The 18460-nt window shown below is 36.5% G+C and overlaps 1 protein-coding gene and 1 long non-coding RNA gene across 4 annotated transcripts in view; one reads left to right on the top strand and one right to left on the bottom strand.

Moving 5' to 3' along the window:
- Positions 1-18460, bottom strand: part of LOC137221185 (uncharacterized) — a 386417-nt gene that overhangs the window by 300222 nt on the left and 67735 nt on the right. The gene's annotated exons all lie outside the window — the stretch shown is intronic.
- ZFR (zinc finger RNA binding protein) overlaps positions 1-18460 on the top strand; it is a 75397-nt gene that overhangs the window by 30151 nt on the left and 26786 nt on the right. For all 3 annotated transcript variants that reach the window (XR_010941910.1, XM_067730467.1, XM_067730466.1), the window contains 9 exons: positions 1799-1990; positions 2508-2799; positions 4533-4726; positions 6416-6535; positions 7420-7565; positions 11507-11669; positions 12956-13161; positions 13920-14070; positions 16647-16788. Coding sequence is in view for 2 of the 3 variants with exons in the window: in XM_067730467.1 (XP_067586568.1) it covers positions 1799-1990; positions 2508-2799; positions 4533-4726; positions 6416-6535; positions 7420-7565; positions 11507-11669; positions 12956-13161; positions 13920-14070; positions 16647-16788 (1606 nt within the window). In the remaining variant the exon portion in view is untranslated. The remainder of the gene's footprint in view (positions 1-1798; positions 1991-2507; positions 2800-4532; positions 4727-6415; positions 6536-7419; positions 7566-11506; positions 11670-12955; positions 13162-13919; positions 14071-16646; positions 16789-18460) is intronic.

The raw sequence follows: 18460 nt of genomic DNA, 5'->3' as shown, positions 1-18460 counted from the left end.
TTGCTGAGTTACACCAAATTAGGGAATATTTTAATATATGTGGCTAGTAACATAAAACCTTCTTTTTTCCTATTTTCAGTATGATAGGAAACAGGTTCATTGTGATTACTTGGTTGGGGGAGAGGAGACAGGTGGGGAATGTTTGCAGCAACCCAAGATTAAACCTGAACTGGAACAAGAATGTTGGTTTTAGGATTTGAGGAGTGTATCTTACTCAGTAGTGACTGTTTTAAAGGTAATGATGCTAAGAGTGGCAAATGCAAACCATAAGAGACTTGTTGAATATGTGGTACCATGTAAAAGGATAGACCATGGCTGTAGGGTGATAGGTTAATTGCAGCATTTAGAATGAGTATATATATAAGGCTGACCACTGATCTGGGGGAGCTGGATGGTTACACAAGAACAGGCCAAGGGTACTTCTGCAAGTCAGAGGCAGTGCCATAAGGGATTAACGAGCCTTAGAGAAAAATACCATTGAGGTGGTGAGGTAGAGTGAGTTAGAGTCTAGTGTAGACATAAGGAGGGAGAATAAGTTGGTATATAAGGGACCATGGTTCCAGTCCTCTCTGCAACTAACTTGTGGCCCTGGGCAACTTGGAGACCTTAACTTCTTTGGGCTTTTGTTTCCTCAGTTCTGTAATAAGGACTTGTCCTAAATAATTGAGGTTCAGACTGCTTCACAGAGCCACTTTAGACTGCCGCAGATAGTGAGAGGAGAATCAGATGGCTAGGTCTTATGCCTTCCTCTTTTGTTTCAAAAACAGTAACTTTCCTTACTTGTGCACAAGATTTCATTTTGAGGAAGGATTCTCTTGTTTAAAATTTAGAAAATTGTTGTTTTAGTTAATCTCCAAAGTCTCATCGAGCTCTGAGATTCTATGCTGTATATATAATTTTATGCTAATCATATGTCTGTATTAAAACAATTTTTTAAATAATACAGGAAAGAGTAACTATCTAGCCCCACTCAAGAAAAAACAAACTACCCAGCAGTCCTTATTGACCTCCTCTCATTTTAATAAAGCTACCTTCTTCAGTCATCTGCATTGAAGACGATTTTTTTTTAATGGTTTTTTGTTTTGTTTTGTTTTTTATTTTTGGCTGCATTGGGTCTTTGTTGCTGCGTGCCGGCTTTTCTCTGGTTGTAGCGAGCAGGGGATACTCTTGGTTGCAGTGCGTGGGCTTCTCATTGCGGTGGCTTCTCTTGTTGCGGAGCACAGGCTCTAGGCGCACGGGCTCAGTAGTTGTGGCTCGTGGGCTCTAGAGCGCAGGCCCAGTTGTTGTGGCGCACGGGCTTAGTTGCTCTGCAGCATGTGGGATCTTCCCGGACCAGGGCTCGAACCCATGTCCCCTGCATTAGCATGTGGATTCTTAACCACTGCACCACCAGGGAAGCCCTGAAGACAATTTTTAATGTATAATTTCACTATTTTGATGGCTAGTATTACAATAATACTATTTTTCCTTCGAAAGAGATAAAATTTTGGCTGTTAAATATTTTAAATAGGCTTTTGTTTAGGGTGGCATGGATTCTAACACAGATCCTATGTGAAAATGCATTCTGTGTTTGAAAAATAAAAGAAAGTGTTAGGTAAATGTATTCTTGGAAAACAAGGTACAGAGAACCACTGATGTATCATATATGTAGGGAAACCACATGCTGTTGTTCAGTTGCGTTTAAAAAATGTGTAGTGCTGATTTTTTAATGAGTATTAGAGATTTGAGAATTGAATAATTTCAAATGATGCAGATAGAAAATTAGTGAAGCAAAATTTATTCTTTTTGTTTGAAACAGACTTACAAAGAACATTTAGAAGGGCAGAAACATAAAAAAAAAGAAGCTGCATTGAAAGCCTCACAGAATACCAGCAGCAGCAACAACTCCACTCGTGGGACTCAAAATCAGCTACGTTGTGAGCTCTGCGATGTGTCTTGTACAGGAGCAGATGCGTATGCTGCCCACATTCGTGGTGCTAAGCATCAGAAAGTAGGTGTTTTTTTCCCACACACCCTTATGTCTTACTCTGTTTTCTTCTCCTTTTTCAGTGGGGGGTTTAAAGTAAAGGTGGCTTCAAAATTTGAAAACTTTGAGTGCATTATACACCTTGCTTACATGTATATAAAGGTGACATCAAATACTCTTTGCTTAAGGAAGGAAAGACTGGAGACCTTTCTTCTTTAAATTTAACTAGATCGTTTTTTTCCACCAACTGGAAATTGAGTCATGTGATTGTTTTCTGCCTTTTGTCATGCTTACAACTAGGTTGGTAAGCATGTGGCCAAGTCATTTCCTTACCTGGTGGTAGATGGAATATGTATCCATATCTGCTTCACGGAGATTATTTTGAAAGTAATAAGTTTTTATCTAAAAATGTATAACAAAAAATACAAAAAAGAAAAATATAGTTAAGATTTTCATTTTATAGTGTCTTTTAGACGAACTTTTTTAAAAACTTTTATATTCTCCGAGTTTCCTGACAAATAAATATGCTTTTATTTTGTAGGTGGTTAAATTACACACAAAACTTGGCAAACCCATTCCTTCAACAGAACCAAACGTTGTTAGCCAAGCTACTTCTTCAACAGCCGTGTCTGCTTCAAAACCAACTGCCTCTCCTTCAAGCATTGCAGCAAGCAATTGTACTGTGAATACTTCATCAATTGCAACTTCTTCAGTGAAAGGTCTTACAACTACAGGAAACTCGTCTCTTAATAGCACAGCCAACGCTAAAGTATCAGCAGTGCCTGCAAATATGGCTGCCAAGAAAACATCTACACCCAAAATAAACTTTGTTGGCAAGTACTGAAGATTCTCTGTGTTCCTTCTAACTCTGTTAAAGTGATGTTTCTCTTCCATTCCAGGACTAACCCTTCTACTTTTGCTGTTGTATCAGTCTTCTCCTTTCCTGGGACCTTATTCAATCATATATCTGTATTTTTTTCTTGAAATTTTTTCAGTTCCCTTTTCTTCAGCCAGCAGGTATACCTGTGTCTTTCATAATCTTAAAAAAATATATGTATATATTTTCCCATTTCTCAGGCTGCTAACCTAATTCTTATTTTCTCTACTTACTATCCAGTCCTCAGTCTCTTACAGTGTTTCGACTCTGTGCTTTTCTGAAACTGCTTTCAGGAGTCACCAAAGACCTACTTGCCTGATTGATTGAGTGGCCAGTTTTCTGTTTCATGCTTTTGACCTCTCTAACATTTGACACAGTTGACTGCTATACCTTAAAGCTTAAGATATGTCTCTGTCTCTATTCCATGTCCACTCACCTCTTCCTCGGGTATCTTTATTGGTTCTCCTGCCTTCATGTTCATTAACTGGTGGTGTTCCTAAGATTCTGATTTTGGCCCTCATCTCACTTACCTAGTATTCATGAGTGGTCTCATCTATTCCACTGTGTATGCAGTGAGTTTAAACTCAGTTGGGCCAATTCAAAACCCCCACCTGAGTTCTAGAGCCATATTTTAGGTATTTACTGGTCACTATCTGTATGGTTCTGTTGATGCCTACTAGTGTCTCATTCTAACTTTTTATCTCATCACAAGAGTACCATGAAATAATCTCATAAACTGCTGCTTTTTCACATGGAGAACTTCACTGACATCATTTCTTCTTATTTATTGCCTCTTCCAGTCGTTTATCTAGTCCTTTTGTTTCTGTCACTACAGTATTTCTCCAAAAAGTGTTGTTTCCTCTTCAGAGCCACTGCCTTGGTTTTTTGGGTTTTTTTGTGGTATGCGGGCCTCTCACTGTTGTGGCCTCTCCCGTTGCGGAGCACAGGCTCAGCGGCCATGGCTCACGGGCCCAGCCGCTCCGCGGCACGTGGGATCTTCCCGGACCGGGGCACAAACCCGCGTCCCCTGCATTGGCAGGCGGACTCTCAACCACTGCGCCACCAGGGAAGCCCCATAGTCTTTTTAACGCCATGTTTTTGTGCTTTTCTTGTACGTACCACTGTTTCTGTTTACACATCATTCTCTTTTTTTCTGCCTGACAGTTCATACTCATTGCTCTTCTTTCAAAGCCCAGCTCAAGTGTCACACCCTTGGTAAAGCCATTCTTAACTGGGTCAGTTTAAAGGGTTGTGGCTCCTTTCCTTTACATTCCCACAATACTGTTAATACTTATAACAGCACTTGCCACATTGTACTCTAATGACTTATATATTCCCTTAAATTGTTGGCACCTCAAAGACAGCCACACTGTCTTATTCTTATTATATTACTAGAACTTAGGACAGTGCCCCATCCCATCCCATAAGAGCCATGGTGGGGACAGAGAGCACCACTGGATATTGGGACGTAGAGAAGGGGAAAGAAAATTCAGACATGTATTTAATTAATAAGATAAAAAAGCCAAGTGGTTTACGTGGCTTTTCAAACTTCTGACCTGCTCTGTGTCAGGCAGGAGTTTGACAATTGGTAGAAAAGATCAGAACTTTATCTGAAGTTCTTGTTGTATCAAGCCGTACATTATACAAAAAGAAAATTTAAATCACTATAATTCTTTTATGCTCTTCTAGGTGGTAATAAGCTGCAATCAACAGGAAATAAAACAGAAGACTTAAAAGGAACCGAATGTGCTAAAAGCACTCCTGTCACTGCTGTACAGATCCCGGAAGTAAAGCCAGACACAGTGTCAGAACCAGTCACACCTGCGTCCCTTGCTGCTTTGCAGAGTGATGTGCAGCCGGTGGGCCATGATTATGTGGAGGAGGTATTGATTTGAGAATACTACTGCTGTGAGATCAGATAAAGGGAAGACGTGTGTCTTTGTTACAAGCATGCTTTACATGTATAATGATATTGAATTATATTTTAGGTTTAGATTATTTAAAAAGGAATATCAAAGGCATCTTCGTTGAAGGTTTTTTTTTTAAGCTTGCCTAAGTGACATCACAATTTTTTTGTTAACTTCTCTCTTTCCCTGCTGACAGCCATCACTGTGGTGTGAAGTAACTTCCCATCTATTTGGCAGGCATTCTTTTAATATAACCCTTCTACTGTTCTTCTGAACAGAAAAAGTAATAAAAATTGTGAGCAGCAGAAATGACAAAGACAGCAAATATTTCCTTCCGAACAGTCAGTTTCATGTGTAAAATTAAGGTTGCTGATTTAACAGATACTGTTTATTTGATTTCCCAAGCTGATTAGAAAACTATTCCTGTTTTACAGACTAAGTAACTCAATAAATGGAGGATGAGGGAACGTCAGAGGGGCTTGATAAATATTTGCTGTTAGCAGAAAGACTAACATACAGTGGTGTAGCCCTACTCTTTACTTTTGCTGTATTGTAGAACAATTGTAGAGAACAAGTTCTCTGAGCTTCAGTGTCTACATCTATAAAATTTGGTTATCTCCTAGCAAAGTTACGAAGCTTAGATGAAGTAAAGTACCTAGCACAGTGCCTAGCCTACAGTAGATTTTTAGCAAGTATTTATTTGTTCCTTCATCCTTTTCCGCATCAAGAAAAATTACATATTGAGTTCTTTGTTTACAGGGTGGAAAATTGGGCTATGCAGTTTGAAAGTAGTTCATATACAATTTTAATTTAAAGTTATACCTCTTGGGAATTCCCTGGTGGTCCAGTGATGGAGGCTTCATGCTTCCACTGCTGGAGGCATGGGTTTGATCCCTGGTTGGGGAACTAAGATTCCACAATGCCGTGCATAGCGCAGCCAAAAAAAAGGACATTTAAAGGTTAATAAACTTCTTTAAAAATAAATTAACTAATTAAAGTTATAGCTCTTAAAAGAGTAAGACTTGGTTGTCTAAAAAAAAAAAAAAATGTACAGCCAGAACACCTTAATTGCCAGTGATGTTGGGTAAAATAATCTTAAACTTCAGAGAATTGAGTTCAGAACCAATTTTTAAAACTTGCACCGTTTGAACTTAGAATTCACTGTAGACTTTTTAATAACATTCTAGCCTACTTGTCTTCCTAACTGGTTGTGCAGTTAGAAAAAAATTGATACTGGTTTTCTATAAAGTTACATGTATAAAGTCTTGGGCTTTATAGAAATAAATGTGAATAATGTCTTTCATCATCTTTATCTCCATTTCCAAGAACAGTACCTGGCCAGTAGCAAGTATTGAGTAAATATTTATTATAGAATTTAAGGTATCTAATTGCATTTAAATCTAAATGTTTATATATAGACACAAGTATTAAAAGTTAATTACAAGAGCCAAATACTTGCTAACACGTCTTGCATGCTACAGTTAAAAATTCTAACCTTTAGTTCATTTCTGTAGATTATCCTTTTTAAAAAGTATAGACATAGCCCTGTTTTCTTCTCACTTCAAATTCTAAAAGTTATTTACAACCCATGAGGGTTTATAATTGAAAACTTCAACTGTAACATTCCTGTTGTGATTCTTGAATTTTTTTTTTTTCCACATCAAGGTACGAAATGATGAAGGAAAAGTAATTCGATTCCATTGCAAATTGTGCGAGTGCAGCTTTAATGATCCCAATGCTAAGGAGATGCACTTAAAAGGGCGAAGACACAGACTTCAATATAAAGTGAGTAAAATTTCAGCTGTTTTCCCTTTTTATATGTCTTGGAACATTCTAGATTCAAAAACAAGGCCTCTAAATATAACTAAGTCCATGAACTCCCACTCCAGAACTGGCATGTAATGTCTCACATAGAGTCAGATGTTTAGTCTTTATTGACTAGTTTGTTATACTTAGGAAAAAATGATATCATATTTCATTACTTGTAGTGGCAAAATAAAGCTATAACATTATTTGGATCAAGTAATCATGTAAAGACAATTGCATCACAGGAAGTGTTTGAAAGAAGTGTCAGGTCTCCATTCTTTTCCTTTATCTTGGCAGAATCCCCACTAAAATGAATTATGAGATGAGGAATTCTTCATTGAAAACACTTCAAGTGATAAGTTTAATCTAAATAGTGTATTCAAAGTTTTTAATTAGGTTGGACTAAAGCACTAGATTCATGTTTTCTAAACACAGAAGTGAAAGTTAAAATAATAGTCTGTTAAAGGGCAATACATTTATATGAAAAGAAACTTTTTGACCCCACACTCAGGTATCTAGAATCATTTACTTACAAACAAAGGAAAGTTAATATCTATCAGTCTTCTAAGGATTTCTTTTATTGGTTAGCACTAAGTTATGTACGTTTTACATACTAAATGTATAACTTTAAACTTTAACAACTAAGAATTTTGGGAGTGGGAAGGAAAGAAGAATGTTTATGAATGTATTCTGAATTTTTCCTCTGATTCAACTTATTTTACTGCATTTACTCTTAAAATAGGAAATTTGCAAATAAAAGCCCCTACGATGAAAGAATATGTGGGATTGTATGATTTAAAGATACGTGTAGTAGGTTGTTGGAGGGGTTGCTGGTTTTTCAAATATCTTGTCTGTATTAACAGAAAAAAGTAAATCCAGATCTGCAAGTAGAAGTAAAACCCAGTATTCGAGCAAGAAAGATTCAAGAAGAGAAAATGAGGAAGCAAATGCAGAAAGAGGAGTATTGGCGAAGACGAGAAGAAGAGGAACGCTGGAGAATGGAAATGAGGTTAGTATCTTTAATAGCACAATAAGTGGTTTAGCCTTTCTAAAAAACGTAGCTATTCTGAGTATGTGACATCCATTCAGAGCAATCCAGATTTATTTAATATACTTTTTTTTAGATTTATTTATTATTTTATTTATGTATTTATTTTTGGCTTTGTCAGGTCTTAGTTGTGGCACACGGGATCTTCATTGAGGCGTGCAGGATCTTCGTTGTGGCACGTGGGATCTTCGTTGTGGCGCACAGGCTTCTCTCTAGTTGTGGCATGTGGGTTTTCTCTTCTCTAGTTGTGACACACAGGCTCCAGGGCACACGGGCTCTGTAGTTGTGGCACGCAGGTTCCAGAGCATGTGTGGGCTCTGTAGTTTGCGGCACGCAGGCTCTCTAGTTGAGGCACGCGAGCTCAGTAGTTGAGGCGCGTGAGCTCAGTAGTTGTGGTGTGCAGGCTTAATTGCCCTGCAGCATGTGGGATCTTAGTTCCCTGACCAAGGATCGAACCTGCGTACCCTGCATTGTAAGGTGGATTCTTTACTACTGGACCACCAGGGATGTCCCTATTTAATATACTTTTAGTTTTCACTTCTCAGGAAGATCTTAGGTCTAGGAGAGAAATGCATTAAAACTAAGTTATTGGCTATTCTAATATTTAACTGTGTCCTTGGTATTAGGAATTAAGTTGGAAATGGTATCTTATATATATTTAAATACATAAATAGTTTAATACTATAAATAAGTGCCTCAGTTTAAAACAAGCAAAATAGAACATTTGGTTACATGATGAAAATATCCAGAATATCAGATTTAGTAGCTTCTAGACATTAATAATGTGTGGGTTTTGGGGTGTTTTTGTTTTTGTATCTCAGGAAACATCTATTATAAAAACTTCAGAGGCTCCAGGGAAGGAGAAATGAGAAACATGTTCAAGAGATATGTAAATGTTTCGTTTTACTGACGTAATTGGCATATCTTTAAATGGTAACAATTAACTGGTTTTTATTATATTCGCAGAGTTGTGCAGTCATTACCACAATCAATTTTAGAACATTTTCATGACCTGCAAGAGAAACCACAAACCCATTAGCAGTCAATCCTTATTCCCCCCCCACAACTCCTCCCTCTACCCCCTAGGCAACCACTAATAAACTTTGTCTCAATAGATTCACCTATTCTGGAGATTTCATATAAATGGAATCACAAAATATGTTGTCTTTTGTGTCTGGCTACTTTCACTTAGCATAACGTTTTCAAGGTTCATGCACGTTATAGCATATATCAGCACTTCTTTTTTATAGGTGAATAATATTCCATTATGTGTATGTATCATATTTTGTTTATTCATCAGTTGATGGACATTTGTGTCATCTCCACTTTTGGGCTATCATGAATACTACTGCTATGAGGATTTGTGTACAAGTTTTAAAATATAATTAAGATAAATATAAACAAGTGTAATATATGTGTATTTTATAACCTACTTTTTTCATTTACATACCAACTCTTTTAAAAAGTAAGCTAGAATTATTTTATCTTATTTTCCATGGCTACGTAGTATTCTCTTGTGCAGATGTAAAATTTTCCTTATAACCAATTACATATTGTTAGATATTTAGGTTTTTTACAGTATTTCCCTATTGTAATTATTACATTGACCATCCTTGAGGCTATATTATTGCATAAATCATGATTAGTTGCTAATAATAAAGTCTCAGAAACGAAAATGTTTGACTGGCAGATACCCATACGTTTTGCCTGTACTGGATAGTTTAACTGGTTCTCAAACTTTTTGGTCTCAGGACCTTTTATACTCAATAATTACAAAACTCCAAAGAGCTTTTGTGTATATGGGTTATAGCTGTCAACATTTACTGTATTAGAAATGAAAACTGAGAAGTTTAAATATTTATGAATTAATTTTTAAATGACTTTATGTTTGTTAAAATGTAGTTAAATATTGATAATTATAGTATTAGATCAACCATATTTATTAATGTGGATAAATATAATATGCTAACTATAAAATAACTATATTTCTCCCCCAGAATAATGAGAATGACATTGTTTTATATTTTTTCAAATCTCTTTAATGTCTAGCTTAAGGTAGCCTGATTTTTCTATCTACTTCTCTGCTCAACAGGTTGTGATAACACATTTTGCCTCTGGATAACTCCAGTGTACACTCATAAGAGAATGAGAATGGAGAAGGCAAATGTCTTGTTATTATTATGAAAGTAATCTTGATGTCATGGATCCCCCTGAAGGTGTCTCAGGAACCACCTAGGGTCCCTGGACCACACTTTGAGAACTGCTTCTATAACTTACTAAAATTTCTGCCAATGAGAGAGTGAAACATGAAAGACAGTTTTGTTTCAACTTTAATTGTTTGTATTGCAGGCAAATTAAATTTTTATTTCATGCTTAACCACTTACATTTCTTCTGTGGTGAATTGCCTGTTTATTTGTTTAACTTACCTGTTGTTGATTTGTACAGATACTTCTTATAGCTATTAACACATTATTAACATGTTACCTTTAGATAATCTTTGTTGTTATGTATGTATCGATTTTTATTTAGGTATCTAAATCTATTTTTCTTATTCTTTATGAAGTTTCTGCCTTTGTAATGCACTGGAAATTTTCCTCTATACCTAGATTACACAGTTACTTCCTCTTTTATTGTTATATCAAATATTTATTAAGCACTTACAGTTTGCCAGGAAGTAGCACGTAGTGTGTTAGACACCAAGTATGAATTGGTAAACAGTGGATAAAGGTCCCTGCCCTTATTTAACATAAACAGCTTTAGTAATAACAAAGTATTCAGTACTGGAATGAACATGGTTTTCCAGAGCCTTCAAGCTCAAGACCTAAATAACATAGAAGTATGGTTCTTCCTGTCCTTAGTGGGATGACCTAAAAAGCACTGCTTATTCCCGACTGAAGAAATTGGTGGTTTCTGCAGTGCTACTTGAGAAACATACTTCTTTCTTATGTTTTGTGTTAAACAAATTTGTCTGGTAAAAAGTTAGTTGTTACAAAACTTTGCTATAAAGACAGGACTACCTTGGGAGTTATTGGTATCCTAGTTTGAAGCTGAAAGCGAAGATAGAACTGAGAAGGAGAGAGTGACATGGTAAAAAAGAAATTAGATTCTGAAAATGTTGACTATTAAAACAGAGGCTACACACAGGCTACACACTAGCTGCCCACAGTCCAAGTTCAGTCCGTGGGTGTTTCATTTGGTACACATGGTATTTTTTGGATACCAACATGAACCAACACTTACCATGTATTACCATCTGTATTCCCTTATGGCAATAATTAATAGCTGTGCTGTGGCTCAGAGCATGTGCTTTCTTCTTTACCATAGTTCCTGTCACCCTTAACATGTCCCCAAAAGTGAAACACGGTGTGAGTTGCCATTTATCTCAGTTGTTTTTCCTCATTGTAGAGAAGTGTCTTTGTCTCTCTGCCTGTATCAGTTGAGGAAATTAAAGGTAGTCTTCAGAAGTTCTCTCTTAGAAAAATTAGGAGAGAGCACATTTCTTTGGAGACATGAAGAAAATTTCTGAATGTATGCTTTGAGTCTTTCACTCACACACATTGTTGGTCTGGTCACATTAGGTAGGCATTTAAGTTTACAGTCTCCTGTAAAGAGGGAGAGGTTAGAAGGAACTCTGAGGTTTCTGGTGCTTGTTCTTTCAACCCTGTCTTCAGGCTGTGAAATTTTGTTTTGCTTTTATCTTTGTTTACTTATTCTCTTTTCACTGGGATTCACTTCCATTTACTGCTAAAGCAAATAAAGGTAATCAGATACAGTAGGAGAAAAGAGATGTAAGCTAGACTGATTTGGGCTATTTTTTAAATTGCTTTTTATATCATTATTGATTTAAATTCTTGGGTTGTATTTTTCTTATAGACTTACAGTATCATTCTCTATGTTTCAGACGTTATGAAGAGGACATGTACTGGAGAAGAATGGAGGAAGAACAGCATCATTGGGATGATCGCCGCCGAATGCCTGACGGAGGCTATCCTCATGGTCCCCCAGGCCCACTAGGCCTCCTGGGAGTCCGACCAGGCATGCCTCCTCAGCCACAGGGGCCTGCAGTGAGTGTCCACTTTGTTTACATAGGGGGTGAAAGTGTAAGACTGGCTCAGCATTGGAAGATAACAGTTTGGGGAGCTAATTTTTAGACCTAATAATATCCAAGTCCCAATATAAGTTTTTCATCTGATTTAGAATTTTCCCTCCTTTTATTACAGGTTCTCAACTTGTGTCCTTATTTATGAGGACTTCATAGAATTTCCATGCATCTTTCTTACTTTCACTATGAGTTAAGGGAGCAGAGCTTCTTTTGCCAACTCTTCTTTCACATAAGAGATTTTCTTGCCTTTGTTCTTTAGATTGTCAAGAACAACTAATTTTGAAGGCAGTTGCTTTGCTTTCAGAATTATTCTTATCTTCCCATTACCAGTGGTTTAGAGTCTTTTTTCCTTTTTCAAATTATGAAAAAAAACCTACCACTACTTCTAAATTAAGTGCAGGACAAGGGGTAAGTAAATGGTCCAAGATGAGCACACAGTGGATGTATTAGGAGAACTGTAGGCAAGAGCTGCATCTTGAGAGTTTGTGTTCTGTGGAAGCTAGATAAAAGAAGACATACTGGGCTTCCTTGGTGGTGCAGTGGTTGAGAGTCCGCCTGCCGATGCAGGGGACACGGGTTCGTGCCCCGGTCCAGGAAGATCCCACATGCCGTGGAGCGGCTGGGCCCATGAGCCACGGCCGCTGAGCCTGCGTGTCCGGAGCCTGTGCTCCGCAATGGGAGAGGCCACAACAGTGAGAGGCCCACGTACTGCAAAAAAAAAGAAGACATACCTGGGGGGTTATGAGGAATATTTCATATAAGTTCAGACTGCAGAAAACAAGATGATTTTATTCTTTGTTCTGTTTTCTAGAGGGCACTTAGAAGGAAACAGCAACAAATTCCTGCTCTTAAACTATTCTTTCTCATTTGTCTTTCCATAGAATAAGTATTTGTGAAACTTGTTCTATTAAAAGCAAAACATTTCAGAATCGCTGGTTGTTAAAGTTGAGTAGAAAGTATTTTTATAACCTTAGATGGTGTGTATTATAATTTTACTTGTTTTGAGGCAAAGCATGCATATATATACATAGATGCATACTCATTCTTGATAGTGTAACTTTCCATAGTTTACATGTTTGTTTTTACTGAGATGGAAAGAAGGGAAAAGATGGCTTTAAATGGACATTTTGCATAATTGACTTTTTTATTGAAAAGGTGTCACAAACATATGTATAGTTGAAAAATAATAATTTACTTTTGCTTGGGAAGCATTTTTTTTAATGAAGTTATCTTTTTTGTCTTCTCCAGCCCTTACGTCGTCCTGACTCATCTGATGATCGATATGTAATGACAAAACATGCAACCATTTATCCAACTGAAGAGGAATTACAGGCAGTTCAGAAAATTGTTTCTATCACTGAACGTGCTTTAAAACTTGTTTCAGACAGCTTGTCTGAGCATGAGAAGAGCAAGAGCAAAGAGGGAGATGATAAGAAAGAGGGAGGTAAAGACAGGTGTGTTTTCAGAGTTTTTTACTTTTGTTTAATTTTGGTTTCCCTTATGTGGACTTCTTATACTTGAAATAAAAGTTACAAGGACTGAAAATTCTCTGTTGTCAGTCTACATGTGTTATGCTTGTGTTAGATATTTAATGTATTCAGCTGTTTTTTGCTGAAATGAAAAATAACAGAATTTCATACAGTCTCCAACCTTGTAATTTTACTCATTTTATTTAAATTTATATAAAACTATTTCAAGTCTGTTTTCAAAGCAGCCTTTATAGTTTTCAATTGCATTTAGCAGCTCTTCAGTTTTTATTTATCTGTTGCATCTGTTTACTCTTCGTTTTAGCAGCTTAATTTTCCTTAACACATTCACCCATAAGTGAATAAGCTCAAGCTTTAGCAACATCTTTCATATCAAGTTTGCATTAAGATCTATAACTTTTCATTTTCCCCTTAACCATTTGGAAATATCTTTGTATATATTGAACATGACTTTTGTTCTAATTTGTAAAGTGAGACGCAGAAAAGTGTTAAATGGCCTTCGCGTTGCAGTTGTCCTTGTGAGAACTTATCTCTTGATTTATTAATTTATCCATATTTCTTATCTAAGTGAAGGACACTTCTAAAAATATTGAATGTTTTTATACTGTAGTTGATTGAGAATTTTAACGGTGTAAAAGTTATTTCACTTACTATTGTGTGTTGAGAGATTATCGTGGTTCTGGTTGAGAAGGGAAATGTCATAATATAACTTGATTTCACTGCAGAGCTTTAAAAGGAGTTTTGCGAGTGGGAGTATTGGCAAAAGGATTACTTCTCCGAGGAGATAGAAATGTCAACCTTGTTTTGCTGTGCTCAGAGAAACCTTCAAAGACATTATTAAGCCGTATTGCAGAAAACCTACCCAAGCAGCTTGCTGTAAGTATTATGGAAATGTTCATTTTTACCCCTTGTCTGGTTCAAAAGTTTTTGGCAGGACTAACTGTGCTTCAGCTTAATCTTAAGCGTGCCTTTAAAGTTTTGGTTTGACTTTCCGAATTGAATTTTTTCCTGATTGTACAAATTGGTAGAACTGTTTTCTACTTTGTCTTTTTAGGTTTTATAGTGCTCCTCTTTGGCATGAAGCCATCTTGCTAATTTATTTTAAAATATAAAATTGCAGCACATGTCCTCTTCCTGTTCTTTTTTCCAAGAGTTGAATCATTAAGAGATGAGACTTTAGGGAAAAAATGGGGGTTTTTTGTTTTGTTTTTTAAACAAAGCCCATGTATGTAAAGCAAGCTTAAATTTTTAGAATTCATGAACTTCTTGCCTATTTAGTTGAATATATGTTTTTAATAAAGTATAGTAACTAAAATAGAGACTCTTTCTGATTTGAATTTCCCCAGTTTTATTATGATTACTTTCAGTTTTCTACGTGTTATAGTCGTAGGTCTTAGCTCTCACTGTCTCTCTTCAGCAAATTGTGGCAATGCACAATTAGTAGAATATCCCCTTTTGGTCCTACAAAAAAAACTTTTTTAAGTTTGAATTTTTAAAATTTTTATATAGTATCTTGTCAGAATCACAGACTGGGATTTAAAATAAAGATTTCTTGAATAACTTAATGTATAAAACTTATTTAGATATTTGAAATCCAAGAATTGACATTTCATTGGTAATATGTATTCCACAGTAATGTCAGAATAAATAGTACCTGACCACAGCAGAGCAACCGATACCAAAAGGGATAGTGAAGCATGCTATTAAACTTGAGCTCTGGGCTTCCCTGGTGGCACAGTGGTTGAGAGTCCGCCTGCCAATGCAGGGGACACAGGTTCGTGCCCCGGTCCGGGAAGATCCCACAGGCCGTGGAGGGGCTGGGCCCGTGAGCCATGGCCGCTGAGCCTGCGCGTCCAGAGCCTGTGCTCCGCAACGGGAGAGGCCACAACAGTGAGCGGCCCGCGTACGGCAAAAAAAAAAAAAAACTTGAGCTCTGACGACTGTGGCACTTACTGTTGTTTGCTTTATATTACCATTGTTCCAGATGTGAAGTTTCTTACTGTAGATTAGTCTTTTTAAGTATTAGGAGCCAAGAGAATTGTCATTGTGTGTCTACTTGTTACCCTTTGTTGACGCTGCTAGAGCAATGAAGGGGAGGAGACTCAGAAGAGGTTTGAGGACTTCGAAAAAATTATATAATTTGCGAGAAACATCTTGATCCTAAATTGTGGTGTTTAGTAAATCTACAAAGCAGGGGGGCTTCCCTGGTGGTGCAGTGGTTAAGAATCCACCTGCCAGTGCAGGGGACATGGGTTCGAGCCCTGGTCTGGGAAGATCCCATATGCTGCAGAGCAACTAAGCCCGTGCGCCACAACTACTCAGCCTGCGCTCTAGAGTCCGCAAGCCACGACTTCTGAGCCCGCATGTTGCAACTACTGAAGCCCACGCGCCTGGAGCCTGTGCTCTGCAGCAAGAGAAGCCACAGCAGTGAGAAGCCCTCACACCACAAGGAAGAATAGCCCCCACTCGCCGCAACTAGAGAAAGCCTGCGCGCAGCAATGAAGACCCAACACAGCCCCAAAAAACTACAAAGCAGAAAATACTATATCCTAACTAAGTAATTAACAATTACACTAAAAGCAGCATACTCTTTCCAAATCATTCTATGTACTTACTGTACAAGTGGATAAGCAAGAGAAATAGAATTTATTATCATCATCATCATTGTCATAGTTAATGTTTATATAATTATTACTATGTACCAGGCACTGTTTTAAGTGCTTTATATAGTTAATTCATTTATTCTTCCAACAATCCTATAGGTTAGATAAAATTACTGTCCCTATTTTATAAAAACAGGTAAAGGGGAGTTAAATAATTTGCCCATCTTCATATCATTAGTAAAGTAGCAGAGCTAGGATTTGAACCTAGATACTGTGCTGTAAACAATCCGTGTAATTTCTGTGGAGTCTTCATTTGTTCATATATACTGAGACTTATTTCATGTGTACTGAATTGCAGTGAATCCTGGTTTTTCTTCTGTTGATCAGGACTTTCTGCTCCCTGATAAAATGTAGATCTGTTGAGTTCACAGACAAGGTACACTGGGAATGTTTGAATTATGGCTCCTGTTAGTTTCAGATATCTATTTTAGTCTCATTCATATTCTGCAAGTACTTAACTACCCAAGATGCTATTAGGAAGGTATGGTAATAAATAGGGCAGTGTTTCTTTTATCCAAGAACTCATCATCTAAGAGAGACATACACACATACAAATAACTCATATGATACAAGTAATGGTAAATATTAGTTCAACAAAATTCTAAAAGGAAAGAGGAGCAAGAGATTTATAATATTTGCATGTATTACAAGGCTTCTTGGGGGAGTAATATATGATCTAGTCCTTATAAAATGGTTAAGGTAGTGAGAAAATGAAAGAGACATAGTGAAACTGCTTTGTTTGATAATGTTAAAAGGTCCATCTAATTTCCTGTACTCTTCATTACCTAGGTTATAAGTCCTGAGAAGTATGACATAAAATGTGCAATTTCTGAAGCGGCAATAATTTTGAACTCATGTGTGGAACCCAAAATGCAAGTCACTATCACCCTGACGTCTCCAATTATTCGAGAAGAGAACATGAGGGAAGGAGGTTGGAAAGCCATTAAACATTCTACTTTCTATTAACTTTTTTTTTCCCATTTACCTACTCTTTAAGATGGCATTAAGCCCTAGAAGGCAACATGCTGGCATTACATATGAATTTGATAGATTTGACGTATATAGCAACCAGTTTTGCTTAAGATCATTTCCCAGATCTTTTATTAATGTCTTTTTAGCAATGTACTTTTATATAAAACACTCATGGTATTATTGATTTTCTTGATTTTTTTTTCTTTTCTTGCTAACCTCAGATTTCTGGAAAAAAAAAAAAAGTTCAAAATTATTCTTACCAGCATAGTTGACCCATGAACAAATTAAAGAAATGTTGCTAGTGAGGGGCCACAAATTTAACTTCTGTTAAGTTCTTGTTCTTGTCTTAAAAAAAGACAAGAGAGTTCCATAAATAAAATTGGTTAAATATTCATAACACAGTTTAAGAGGCATTGTTATGTATGTAATCATGGATTTGGCTTGTCCTGAGGTAAATATTTCTGGTTCTCTGAGGTTGCTCTTTGGTTTGAAGCGTTTTCATAAATGCAGAGCATCCTAATGCACGTAGATTTGGGCATCTGACCCCACTATTATACTAGAGATATTGAAAACTAAATGGTGTTGGCATAGCTAGTGAGTTACAGCACAATTCAGGGTTTTTAAACTTACTTTACAATTGTAGAATATGAAATCCTGCTGGTGCCAGCAATGTTGCTTTAGGGACTATTGTGTAACATTTTCAAAGCTTCAAAAGCTTTTAAGCCAAAAAGCATGGTCAGTGTCTGCCGTATGTTGGTTCTGTTGTTTTATGGGTCAGATAAAATTTACTTTGTTTCCTTTCATGTTGTTTTTGTACATCTTAATTTGTTGATATGGAGTTATAGTCTACACTAATATTTCTTTGTGATACAGATAGAGGAGAAGAGAATACTTAATTTGTCTAATAGCATAAGTAGGCTCTCAATTACTGTCCCTTTAAATTTGTTTTCTTACAGCAAAGCAATTTTTTTTAAGGCACTGGGCTTTCCACAACCCAGGAAAAGATAATTTTTACTAAAAATGCGATCATTGGGAGACATGTCTAACTTTGCATACATTATATATACACGATATATCAGGACTTGTATGTTGTGTAAGCTTTGCATCTTAAAAATGGGTTTGTGTAGAGGATCTTTTATATGAGCATGAGTTTTCCCACTCAAGGTCTGGCTGTGGATATTGCTGGAAAAACAGTGTCTGAGTCAATCTGGTCAATTCATATGCAGCATATGACTCTTAGGATTTGAAAAAGAAATCTTCGAGATTATGTTATAAATAATAGTTGCTGTATTTCATATGAAATTATACTCATATAACCATTTAACTTTATTTCAGAGCACATCTTGTCCAGTCATATTTAGGCTTGCTTAAATTGGTGCAGTATCAAGTAATTTTATTTTGTTGCAAAAGTCTAAAGTTAATAGTATCATATTTGTAGTAGTCTTTAATAATCTATCCCTTCTAAAGGAAACAAAATTATACTTTTGTCTGACCCAGACTTGAGTTATTGTTCTGAATTTCATAAATATTATGGTGAGAGAAGTGGTCAGTCCAAAATTGAAAGATTTTACTTCAAGACACTGAGCTGAAAAGTTGGATGTGCAAAAAGTGTAGAAACATTGATAGTGTTC

This window comes from Pseudorca crassidens, chromosome 3, assembly GCF_039906515.1.
Source record: "Pseudorca crassidens isolate mPseCra1 chromosome 3, mPseCra1.hap1, whole genome shotgun sequence".
In the NCBI taxonomy this organism is placed as follows: domain Eukaryota; kingdom Metazoa; phylum Chordata; class Mammalia; order Artiodactyla; family Delphinidae; genus Pseudorca; species Pseudorca crassidens.
The sequence above is the reverse complement of the archived record's forward strand: the minus strand, read 5'-3'. Positions and strand labels throughout refer to the sequence as shown.